The 13,622-nt window shown below is 39.0% G+C and overlaps 1 protein-coding gene across 18 annotated transcripts in view; it reads right to left on the bottom strand.

The window, feature by feature from the left end:
• The window catches only part of MICAL3 (microtubule associated monooxygenase, calponin and LIM domain containing 3), a 177,062-nt gene that overhangs the window by 61,210 nt on the left and 102,230 nt on the right, over nt 1-13,622 (bottom strand). For all 18 annotated transcript variants that reach the window (XM_054052402.1, XM_054052322.1, XM_054052775.1 and 15 more), the window contains 2 exons: nt 13,362-13,450; nt 11,856-11,943 (listed from right to left, as the gene is read on the bottom strand). In XM_054052402.1, the coding sequence (XP_053908377.1) occupies nt 11,856-11,943; nt 13,362-13,450 (177 nt within the window). The remainder of the gene's footprint in view (nt 1-11,855; nt 11,944-13,361; nt 13,451-13,622) is intronic.

The following is a 13,622-nucleotide window of genomic DNA, read 5'->3' as shown; positions in this document are numbered from 1 at the left end:
TATTCAAACATAAATACTTCATAGTCATTAAATGTCAATGGTATTTTGATATAATGACTCAACCTTCTCTCTTACTATTCTAGGCCATTCCTAAGCCCCCAGAAAGACTGAATTATTCAGCTGTATTGAGAAGCCATCGCATTGTGAATTTTCTGATGTCTCTGTTTCCAGTTTGATCGATAACATGTGCTGCCAAATACAAAAGCTTGAGATCAAAAAGGACAGTATAAGAAAAAGTCTATTCATAAGCAAGATATCTAAAGTGATTCAAAATGAGCTCAAACCTGAAGATGGCTCTACTGAAAAACTTCTGTAAAGCACACGTCAATCATAAGAATAAATAGTAATTAAGCTTTCTGGAAGATACACTCTACAGAGTGAAAGCTCTCGGAGTTTGGTATGGGAATTGTACTTCAACAAACTGTCTTACGCAGTTTAGACTGGATCAATACAACCATCTTAAAACTGACATCTAAAACCTAAGGAAGTAAAGAGCAGACAGAGCAGAATAGCAGCTCTTTCTAGCCTACCAGAAGAAAATGGATTTTGCCACTGAGCAACCAATACGCTCGAGACCTCTACTACCATGTCAAGGCTCAGTCCCAAAACTGTCAGCCTAGCAATTCTTCCTAACAAATCAGGGACCTAAGCAGAGAAAACAGGAGCTTAAACTGTACAGTCAGAAAGGTGTTTCACCTAAATATCCTCTGATGTAAAAATATCCAGTGGAAAGTTATTAAAGAACGACTACTACTTCCAGTGCTGAACAAGAAGTTTTACAGCATTATTTGATTCACACCGCACAGCACATGAAATAAAAATCAGTGAGGCTCCTGTTGGTATCTGCTAGTTCCCTAAGCAATGAGGAACAGAGTTCCCCCAAGGACTCAGCAAAACAATATAATGTGTATGGGAGTAACTAACAGCTAAAATATTCAAGGGATTCTGAAACAGATACCACAGAAACAAACAGATGAAGATTTAAGTCCTCCTCCACACATTCCACAACCTCCAGTTAGAATTAAGTCCTTCAGTCTCACATACTGTCGGTAAATGTGGAAGCCCTTCTTTTCGTAGTTATAAAAGTGAATTAGACAGACTACAGAACAGAATTAGTAACTTATGTGTTTATCTTACGGGTGTTGCAATGTTTTCTCCCCACCTCTACACTATTTTGGTTAAAACAGACCCCTAGGATTGTCAAAACAGACACTGGCAAAGCCTGGCTTCCTACAACATCAGTAGGGCAAGCCCGAGAAACAGCTGTCAGTTTGACTGATCTGACCTTTCTTTGGTTTTACTGGAAGCAACCAGAAGTGAATGTAATTACCAGTATTATTTCATATCTGTATGCCCTTATCCTTATGTCTTGCAAACAAATAAAAATTCACCTACAACTTATACTTTAGTTCGGTTTGAGAAATAAGATGGTGTTTTAATACGCAGTGCATGAAGTAACAATATGATGTAATAAAAGTTGAAAGTTCAGTATGTGGTTTAACAATACAGAAAAGTTTGCCTTCATTACAACAGTTACAGAATAATCCAGGAATATAGCTATTTTTGACTACTGGAAAGAGTCCAGTGTTGTAGCTGGTGGGTGGAGAAAAGAAAGAGGGGAAAGGAGGTATTAGGTCACGTAATCCAAGCCTCAGGGAACACTGCTAAACTTGATTCTCCTTATTGCATCTTTTCTGGCAGAAAATCTTAACATCTGTACAGATTTCATTTATACTGCTACCCAAACAGGTTTCCAGTACTAGCGATAAAAAATCTCTACATCAATTTATATGAAGTCTGTTATTTGTTGGTGTGTTTATAAGTCAGGAATATTATAACAGTAACATACAAGCCATTATTTTCCATTTTGTTGGTATCACCTAGGATGTCTGAGCTCTCTCCAGTATTTTGCTCAGCTCTATCATCTGTTGCCTGGCCTCATTTCCATTTCGTGAAAGAAGCTGAGTGTGGGAAGGCTGAAGAGTACTAAAGGATAATCCGGCTAAAGATAACATTCCTTTGCAAGTGTAAGTTTTGTCCTGGCAGCTATTAAGGGTGCGTTACCTCAAAGAACTACCTTGGATGAGGTACACCCAGGGACTGGCAGGGAGAAAAAGGAAAGACAAGGAAGGCCATACTATATTTTAAAATAACCATGACCTTGGCTCATGAGGTTTTCATCCTTTTTAAAGGAAGTGCTCTTTTTGTTTTAAGTAACACAGAAATCAGTATTTAAGAGGGGTTGTCCAGTTATAATCCAAACAGTAACTCCTTTTTTAGGTTGTTAGAAAGAAAGCCTCTGCCATCTTTTTACTACATAAGACTTCATATAGTTTATTCATTATGGCAACTATTTCTTGGCGCTAATATGTGGCAGCCCTACAGAACCTCTCATTTTACTGAGAGGGATTAGACAGGTGATTCCCACTGTGCTAAGAACATAAACCCAAACCAAGGACATTTCTACCTAAAAGTAGCAGAGGTATCTATCAGTGCAAATGCTGCCTACTTTTTATAGAAACTAGTACTTCCACCTCGGATACTGGATCATATTTTGGTCATTAAAGAATAACCAGTCGGGAACCAGAAATTTTATCATATTTGATAAAGGTGTAGAATATCAAAATGTTTTCAGTTTTCCATTCAAATTGTGATCAGGTTCAAAACATTGCTTTCAAATGGATATCTTCTTTCAAGTACCAAGCTAATAGCCACTATCTCTTCTGTTGCAATGGACTGCACCTTTCCATAATTACTGAGTCTCGGAATATATTTAGATACTAACCATGTCCTTACTTAATTTCTATCATTTGTCTCAAGATTACAAAGTGCTGCAAATGGAACAGGTGGAAATCTGAGGCTGACAGTTACAGGAAAGTATACTGGGGAAATACTTGCCCTAAGTAAAAGCTCCATATACTCCAAAAAGGATCGACATCTTCTCCCTCATTCTGTTGCATACTTTGTAATTACCTACAATTATCTCACATACTCTCGTGCAACTCAGAAAGCAACTGAATATTCCAAGCAATTCAGAGGGTCACATCTTAGTGGAAATTTTTCCAGAACTAAGAAAATCCTTCTATATAGGTATATAGCCAGATACAGTAAAAATCTGCCTCAGTTCTGGGGAAAAAAGCTTCCAAAAAATACATTACTTATTAAAGATAACTTGCACATCAGTTCTGATGTTTTAAATCACTGAATTACCCAAGCCCAAAGCATCTGAAACATCTCTTGGGTAAAAAAAGTCCTGTTTTTAAACATTTCTACCCACAAGCCATCGGATAAACTTCTAGAACACCAGAAAGGACAGATGTGAAATTTTCCTAAAAAAGAAAACATACCAGTCTTCTAGGATGACAGCAAACGTGAGAAATGTTAGACTAAACACACATTTTTGAGAGAAGATGTAAGTATCCATACAGAGCATCTCATCCTTAAAGAGCATCTGCACAGTTTTGTTTGAAAAGACTAAAAGAAACTACAATGCCAGCATCAGCTCAGCAACCACTACTCCAACTTTCCTCCATGAACGCACTTGTGGGAAGGAGGGGAATAGCTTCAATGACGACTCTGGGGTACCTATCCTTTCTCTTTAGATTATTTCTATTTGTTTTGGGGGTTGGGTTTATTTTTGTTGTTTGTTTGGTTTGGTTTTTTTTTTTTTTTGTTTGGTTTGTTTTTTAAGTTGGGTTTTCTCCCCTTGTTTCTCCTTTAAGACACACTACCAACTCTGTACCTTAATACATTATACTGCTGATCACAAGCAGACAGTAAAACCACCACTGGCTTGTTTTGATTGGTGTGGAGGTGAACAGACAGACATTCATTCATTTTGTTATTTTAAAGGTACCTTGCACTTCTCTATAACTGTTACAGAATATTAGAGGAAAATTTCTGTACAGAACAGGTACTGTGCTTTCTACCATACAAGATGGAGTACCATTAATATGTCTAAAATGTGAAACAGCTTCCATGCAACAGGCTTTCTACACCACACCCCATGATGCGTATTACAAAGGAGATGATCTATACCAATAATGTTGCTTGGAGAAATTGCTACCAAAATATATCTGATGGAGCAAGTTGGTTTGGGATGTATAGTGGAAAACATCTCAGTACTCCCAAAAGCTCAAATCTCAGAATGAAGTTTCCAAAACCCCTGTAAAGGCTACTTCAGTCCACCTTCAGTGGAAGACCTCTGTTTTTTTTCTTGAGGAAAAAACCTCAATCAATTTGCTCACAGACTTTTGTGTATTTGTGAATGTTCCAGCACCTCTCCCAGCACACAAATACTTGGTATCTCCAAGTGTTAGTTGACAACATTGTCTCCTATACCGGTACAACAAAAAATTATTTCACCTGTGATGGGGATGAGCTTAGGAAACGTGCCTTCTTTTTTTTTTTTTTTGTTTCATTTTTAAATTAATGAAACAAACATTTGATTTCTGAAGAGCATATATGTAGCTGCAAAGTTAACAGCTTTCCTGATAAAGAGCAGTGGAGGTTGTTGTAGTTGTGCATCAGAATGACATTTCTAGTGCGTGCACCAGCACATGAAATTTTACGCTGAACTCTGACAGCTCCTTCTCAGAACTGAAGGCCCATTTTAGCTTAAAAATCAAGATCACTGTTCACAGTGAAGAAAAATAAAATACAATTTCAAAGGCATAAAGTGATTACTTTCCTCGAAAAAAATAACTCTTACGTGTGACAGATTTTGTTTGTGGTTGCCAGTTTTGTGAGCCACCATTTAAACATAACTATTCTGACCAAATAAACCCAAAAGAGGCAGCAAATAGTTCACAACTACACTTTCAAAAGTAATCTGCTATTATAAGTTTTCAGTTGCCAGTGGTGCAGTAGGAAGCATGAGAGAAAAGAGACAGACTGAGTACCTAAAGAAGACTACCTCTTTGAGAACAGGAAAACGCAGCTCAAACCTATCATCCAGATCCATCTGTTTGTCACAGTGAGAACATTACAGAATAGTCTCTTAATGGTCTTGGGGAAGGGAGGTCATCGCCTCATGTGCCATTCTTCTGAGAGAAGACAACTGTTCAGCTAGAACCTAAGAAACACGATTTGGCTACAAGGCTTTCCATACACCAAAAAACCCATCATCACAGCTCCTGCTATACCAACAAGTGGAACCAAATCTTGCCAAGACCCTTACCTGTGATGCCAGATGCAAAGGCTATGCCTCCGCCTTCCCAAGTGCTCACTTGCCCGTGTCCCCACCTTCGCCCTCAAGCATGGGGATCCCTACCTTGCTTACAGAGTGTGACAGATACCTCTGACCTGCAGCAAGGCATGTGAAAGCACTTCCCAAATGGACCAGTATCAGTGAAGCCACAACACTTGACAGTGCATCTATCCAAAGCCAGCTTTGCCAAAGCAGGAGAATATTTAGTACAGGGGTCCTCAACAGCTTTCTACAGCTCTATGTCATGCTGTCTGGGCAGTGTGCATCCTGCACTCCCAGCAAACCACAACATCACAACAGCATTTAAAAAAGCACAATACAGAAGAAGCCTGAAAAGTAATACTTTGCAGTGACAGATGGCACATGCCATGGAGCTCCTCAAAATGCCTTTTGCATTTGAGCTTGATCTATTCATTCAACTCCCCTCCAACTCTGTGTCCCCGGCAGCATCCCTCACCTGGAATGAGCGGAGGGAGAAGGGAGATGACAAAGAAAAACTCAGAAACCTGAAGTTTGTTTGGAATTTATTCCCGTGAACATTTCACACAGTTGAACAAATAATGTCTGGATTTCACAGCAACAAGAAAACCATGTGTTACATAATTCAGACACGCACACACACCCCCAAAACAAAAACAGGTTAAAAACAACTGCATAAATCAAAATCCTCAAAGAGACTATACAATGGAGACATGAAGCCTTTCTGAGCACAAATCACCTCACTTGTACATTATCTGTCACCACACTTATCTTATGCAGTCCCTCCTTTTCTCTGAGGGAAACAATCTCAAAATGGTCATTTCTCAGATTCCACTTTTCAAAACAACAGGCATTTTAATTCTGCAATTAAAAAATAATCCAACTCCTTCACATAGACTTGACACTATTTTTCTAAGACACAAAACCAGTCAATAAAGCTCTTATAAAGTGCCCAGAAAAATTCATATCACCCTTCAGAATATACACATACAAACAATAAACAAATATTCCAGTGACACAAGTCTACAGGTCTGAAAGCTAGAGAGAAAGGTGGAATCGGGAGCCCAGTTACTCCCAAGAAAAAGTGTTCTTAGCAGGATCCAGCCCTGAGCACAAACTCGGCACATGGCTATTTTGTGTGTCCTTCCCAAAAGATTTGTCAGGGATTTTCCAGTGAAAATCTACCAGGTCAGCTGCATCTCCACTCTTTAGAACAAATAGACTTTCCATCATGCCTTTGCCTTTCCAAATTTTCTGACTTCAAATTGCTGTTTCTTTTAAGATGATGATTCTTCTTTTACGCCAAAGCCACCAAAATCCTGATAAGAACACTGACAAGGAACATGATGGACTGGGAACAGTCAAGCACTTATCCTAACAGAGATTCCTGGCTTGCTAATAAGTGATGAATCACTGGGTGCTGAACCTTGATCCTAATTGGGCAACCCACACAGTCTCCTCAGCTTCCAAAAATACAGGGTCTGGTTCTTAGGTTTACTTTTTAAATGTTCCAGCAGAGAGAAATAAATCTTGTATTAGATCTCTTCGGAGTTGTATGAAACCCCATATAAGGTTTCAGTATAATGTGTAATGTCCTGCAAAACACACCACTGTGGCTTCTCCAAACAGAATAGATAACAATCAAGGCACACTAGTAGAAGAATTATCTTTCTTAGCAATTTGGTGGTACATTCTGAAATATAGATCTACTACTTCTTTTCCTTCTTTTTTTTATTGGGTTTTTTCATTGTTTTTGTTTGGTTCTAGGGGGGGACATGGATATGGGTATGCTTGTAAAAGCACAGCGTTGTGGTTTAAAATGAACACACCACAAACAGAACATGATGTCACAAAATGAGTTTGCTGCTATCTTCTGTAATTTAATCTGTTTAAAACAGACCAAATTAAAACACGAACAAAACTTGAATATGAATAATAATGAAAGTGGAGGATTTCATGAAGATATGTTTGTATTGCTTTGAGCGGAATCATTTTCACAAATAAGGCATGTTTAGTGTATGCAGAACCATAGAGGCAATGTTTTTGCACAAGAAGCTTATTTCTATACAGAAATATATATAAAATATCTTTGTACTTTGTTAGACACAGAAGAACTGTGTGCAAATAATATTGGATGCATTCATAAAGATTCATTAGAATTGTACACTTAATATCCTTTCGAAAACATGGCTCAGATAATTTACATTAAATGGCATGCCATTTAGAAGCAGTCACCCTTTTCTAGGTCTCAAAGTCAGCAGTAAAACTTCCTCACGTAAAGTCCAGTTTTGCTTGCTATGTACAATACGTTATTTGTTTAAGCGTCTACTGTGACGAGCTTTGCTCAGAACATTGCTCCCTGAAAACACTTAAGGCACATCCAATAGGAGGATTTTGAACTTTTCATATTGCATACCTATATCATATACGCTATATATATTTTGTGATTTTAAAGCAGGAGACCTAGTGCCTCTACTTTGTATTGCATTTCTCAGTTTTGCATATTGTGGCTTACATTTGGCTTCTTAAATCTTTCACAGTTCAAGTAAGTACTCCAAAGTTCTCATGACTTGCCTTTTATTGCTGTACATTCTGAAATATAAGTCTCCCTAGCAGGTCTTTCCTTTATGAACACCCTGTTACTGACATTGACAGAAATGGGAAACATCTTACAACAAAACAGTACCGGCTAAAGTCACCCCAAGGAGCGTTATTATAAAGCTGATTGGGGTGAAGACTGTTCCAAGTCCATCTGTCAAGAAAGAGCTGAAAGTTCAGAAATACGTTTTTACAGACCTTTAGAACAAACAAAAAAAACAGCATTTGCATTAAAAGCACATTAAACCCATATAAAATACTGTAAATAATATTCAAAAAAAAAATCCAAGACACAGCAGTTACAGATTATCAAAGGGAGAGACAGTTGAAAAGCAAAGTTTGGGGTTTTTTTTCTCTTGGCAATAGCAGCAATTTTGGCACAAAGGCAAATGCAGAAGATAAAGAGAGAAACAGGCAGACAGGGTACAGAGAAAGGTTACAGAATCTACAACAAGCATGCCATAGTTCAGCAGGAACAAAAGCACAGTAATAGCTTTCCCCAACTTCCCTTCCCCAGAGAGAATGGCATCCATCGCTCAAAAGCTTGTTGCCACTTCCCAAACTGAATCACTGATCTATGTTACAAGAGACAGTCTGACTATAACCTCCCTGGCAATGTCCCTCGTAACCACCACAGAACAGGCTCTCTGGCAAATGAGGCAAAACCTTTACAAGAAGAGTGATTCTAGTTGACTGCTAAACCCTCAACTTGCTTATCACAGATTGTGCCCTGCAACTCTTGTCGTTACAACACAAGGGACAGACAACCACATTAAATGCCATCTAAGACTGTGGCCATTCAATGAAGGACTGACACCTTTAGCAAGGTTAATGCATGCCAACCACGTTAGTAACACATCACCATAAAGTGCTTCTGGTGGCCAACCTTACCTCAGCTGACCAAACCTGCTGAATGGTATTTTGTGGTTGAATATATTCTAAGCATTAAACTGGCTAAAAAAGAAGCAGCCAGATTTGGTGGCAAAGCAAGGGAGGCAGGGAGTGTAGGGGGAGAATCCATGCAATTTACATCCATTTGGGATTCCATGGCAACTAAAAAGCAGGCCTTGCCAAGTCACCATAAAGCTCACTGAACAAGCACTTTGCTAACTCAGAGCTGAATTTAAGAACAGCAGTTTTTTGTCTTGTATGTTCCTTAACTGATGTTTCTACTGTACACCCGCCTTTTGCCTTCTAAGCTATATTTACATCTCCATCAAATATCAAACCTGCACATCATACACTTTGGTTTTTACTTAATCATTTCAGAGGCAAATTACATTCCACATCAAGATCTACCCCTCTACTGAGGATTGTCTCGGGACTCTGGGTCTGAAATTGCTATTGCAAAATTTCATTTGGTGGCGCTTGCCTTAAGGTAGGTCAAGCATTTTCAGACGCATGACCTCCAGTAAAGGAGGCCTTCAGATGAGTAAAGTAGAGCTTTGGAAACAGAAGTCTGCCTCTATCTCCATTTCAGACGTGTTTTTGCTTGAGGTATTTGCTCTCCAGTGAAAACAGAATGCCTACTCTCTCTTAAATAGGCAATATAATAAACTGCAAGCAAGCATATATGCAGAATTCAAAGCCAGGAGTTACACTAAGATATAATCTTGCAGATCCTTTTTGATTATTCAGGAATATCCTATTGTCCCTCTGTATTTGCAAGGTTGGTAATTCAAAAAGGTTTGGTTTGGTTTCTTTTCAAACCACATAACTGTGAACACATCACAGGTTTCCCAACCTACGTACCCAGAGGAAGAGGACCTGAAGGTAGGTGCCTACAGGACACTGTTAAACAGAGCCTGTTAAAAACAGAACTGACCTGCCTTCAATGACACTGTCACTTGCTACAAGTGCACTGCACTCAGCCACCTCCTGCTTCTTAACCATTACTAAGCCGGTAATTCCAAGACACACTTAAAATCTGCTTCACCAAGAAAATGAAATCTCAGCCACTAATGGCATTTTTCTAGCAGGAAGGAGGAGAAAACAGCAGAAGCACTGCTTCTACCATTAAATGTTCTTCTGTCATGCACACACAATGCACCACAAGAAACTGCCTTAAAGACAATCTAGCTTAGTCAAGCCAAGCTGAGGATGTTTTAATGTACTTTGCATATTGCATTAGGTAAAGCTTTAAAAGGTCCAAAAGCTTCAAAAAGATGATGCTACAATTATACACTGCTTTAGAAAAGCAGAAAGCGAACAGAAGGAGCCCTAGATTTCAAGTTTTGCCATTTGATAAAACAGTGTCTGTTCTGTTTTACTCCTCTCTAAATACTAAACTTCTACTACAGGATTGTGCCACCACTATATAAGGAGAGATGGAGACATCTAATTTATAGACGATTTATATCTGATTTATAGAAGTTTAGAGCAAACCATGGCCTACTGCTTGCTTTACTTAGTATTCACTTAGAAGCTACTTACTGAATGCTCATTTATAAAAGTGAGTAATCAAATTCAAACAGTTGGATGGACTGACTCAGAGGAAGGAGACTCTCTGCCAGCAATTGCTTTGATAAACTAACTGATATATATAGCTAAACTCTCCTTTTGCCACTTCTCATCACCAACAGCTTCACCCCATAAAGCATATTAGTCTCATATCAGATGCCCTTTGCTCCAATAAATATTTTTCCATTCATCTTAAAAAAAAAAAAAACAAGTGCACCAGCTAAAAATACCCCCACTCTTCATTTTAGAGAAAGCAGATTTGATTCCATTCAGGTGTACAGAAATTGCTGCAGCTATCCTATCTGTCCACAGCACTTTGCAAACATCATCCTTCCATACCTTTTCCCTTTCCTACATTTTGCCATATGTAAATTCCACTCAAACAAGACAGGAAATCATTGAAGTAACTATACTTCAAGAATCAACCCCGTAAACTAAGAACAAATTTCTGTTGGACTGCATTCAGTTATAACTTAGAAACATTTGTAAGAGTAATATGTAAAGTCAAACAAAAGCATAATTTTTATTAGCCTGCATGCTGTTAAGATCTTTTCTCAATTAGCACTACAAAAATATTCTTTTTTCAAAGTGTTGCTCTAAGTATGTTCTCCCTCTAAGAGCAGCAGATTTAGTTTATCCATTATCTTCTGAAACAAACACTAGAAATTGCATCTCTTCCTTTTTCTGACATCACTAAATGAGCACTCAGGGGCAAACGAGCGTTTGTAGCACAGACACTTCTCCCGTGTTAGAAGGAATTAGAATTTCAAGTTAAAAGGCAAAAACTACTTCACAGTAAGACACATATATTCACCACCCCATTCCCAAAGCCATGACCAGGAGCAGCACAGATTCTGGCAGTGAGGGAAGAGCACCATGATCTGCCAGCACCACAAAATTCAAGGGGTTTAAGGAAGCTGATCCCATTAGCTGTCAGAGACACCCGGAATTCAAAAGGAGACACAATCCAGAGATAATAGGATCTTTCCCATTCAAGTACCAGCTTAATGAGGAGAAGCTTGAGAGAACAAGAAACCACACCCAGAATTCAGGCAAACACAGAAATTCAGTTTGAGAGTTATTCCAGTGCATCAGAAAAAAAACTTACATTCTACTGACACTGAAGTGCATGCATTACAGACCAGGGCTCTTTATCTGGGCCCACATTCAGAGAAGACCCTCAACTGAGCATCTGTATTTTCCTGGAATTCTTTCAGATAGCATCCTTGAAAGGACTGAGAACATCTAGGCCCCAGAGCCACAGTGCAAAAAAATATACTGAGACTTTCACGTAACGCACAAAATTAACACATCAACCCAAAAGCACATGAATTATACAGCTCAAAGTTGGATCACATTAATTCTTACTGTTCAGCAGTCTGCCCACAGAATTCCCCTAGGATCTGCACAAGAACTTCTGACTGGACATAGAGAAAGGGAACCCCAAAAGCCAACAGCTGACACATGAAAAAGGAGTCCAAAGGGTTCTGGGCTACCTGGTGCCCAATCGAGGAAACTGTGCTTTGCAGGCGCTGGCTTGCCACCCTAACTCTGTCAAAGAGGCCGAGAGAGTACTGCACCACCCTGCTAAAGAAGGAAGCGGAGCTACCTGGGGCCCTCTCTGCTGAGGTAGGGATGGTATTTGCCCGTCCACTTCCATCACTTGCCATGGCGTCCTGCAGAGGTCCTTTGGTGTCCTGTAATGAAATTCATATTGAAATCGAAAACACCCCAAAAATACTTTTTTCACATGTACTGAACTAGGAAAACATTCCTCTCACAACTAAGTTACCCCGTAATCATCACATAAGGCAAGGTCTGAACCAAGTAAGTTCCTTCTCAATTTATGGCTTTATTAAAGCTCTGAAAACCAAGCTGGATATCCAAGAAAGTCAAAGCAATAAGATGCCCGAAGTCTAATCATCAACAAAATAAAACAAGTACTATTTTTAGTCTTTATTTTTGGCAGGAATTATGGCACAAATATTGGGATGGATCCCTTATCCTTCCAAAAAGGAGTACAACTTCAGCTTGAATTAATACAAGAAACCTGGGGAAGGACTGTTTACAAAGGCTTGTCATGATAGGATGAGGGGCAATGGGTATAAACTGAAGAGGGGCAGATTTAGAATAGACACAAGGAAGAATTTCTTCACTATGGGGATGGTGAGGTGCTGTAACAGTCTGCCCAGGGAAATTGTGGATTTCCCATCTCTGGAGGTGTTCAAGGTCAGGTTGGATGGGACTTTGAGCAGCCTGATCTAGTGGGAGGAGTCCTTGCCCATCGTAGGGGGGCTGGAACTAAGTGATCTTTCATGTCCCTTCCAACTCAAACTACTCATGATTCTAATACAAACCTGAGAAACAGGCAGCAAAACAACCATCACCACTACCACGAAGAAGATATAATTTAAGGGGAAAAGACAGTTTGTAGCATGCAAGCTTAACAGAACTTGTTAAGGGACTACCCTGTAGTTTGCTCAGACAGGGTTAGCTAAAATACTGAAAAAAGGGTTGAGAGGACAAGTTAAGTGCCTCGGATTGTAATGACAAAAGCTGGAAGACTTTTCTGTATTACACAGTAGGCCTTGATCCTATATTTAAAACACAAATGCTTCCATTAGGATAGTATAGGAAAAGGGATATTCTTTCTTTTCATGCAGGTTCCCACACAGAAAACCTTCAGAAATGAAGGCAGGTCTCCTTCACAGCCTATGTAAGTGGGGTAGAACTTCATGTTTCAAAGGAAATGCAACTAATTTGCTTAATCTTAAGAAAAAAATGGAGAAAAAAGCAAAACCAAAACGGGTAACATAATTCATTTACTCTCTGCACGGACTGAATAAGTATTTCAGCTGACAAGAAAACAAATAGAAATTCTGTTCTGAAAGGGACAGTACACTATTTTTTAATAAGAACCATGAAAAGAGAAGTGGTAATTAAAGGAACTGCTTTTAAATAAAATGTACAGAACTGCAAGATCTCATGACATAAAAAAGCAACTTGATGCACTCTGAATTTTCCTACTTTCTGAAAACCTCTCAGCATATTTACTTTTCCATGTCAAGAATCAAAACCTACTCAAGTGACATGTTAGATGAAAATAATGACTTACCTTTCCTGACAGAGGACCCACTGCAGGCCTCTTCCTTTGAGCATAACCAGAGAGTCGGTAACAGTAGTGAGGCTTACAGTAGAATTTACCTGCAGATGACAGGCAAATGACGGTCAATAATGAAAAAACCAGCAGTTTAACACAATATACATGTTCATTTCACTGCAACTTATTTCCTGCTGCCATTCTCATTGCTCCATCTAGTTTATCCATTATCCAGGGAGGCAAATACTATCTAAATTTTAAATTTCAGCTCTTCTT

The sequence above is a fragment of the Cuculus canorus genome, chromosome 1 (assembly GCF_017976375.1).
Source record: "Cuculus canorus isolate bCucCan1 chromosome 1, bCucCan1.pri, whole genome shotgun sequence".
In the NCBI taxonomy this organism is placed as follows: Eukaryota; Metazoa; Chordata; class Aves; order Cuculiformes; family Cuculidae; genus Cuculus; species Cuculus canorus.
This window is presented reverse-complemented; position numbering and strand designations above follow the sequence as displayed.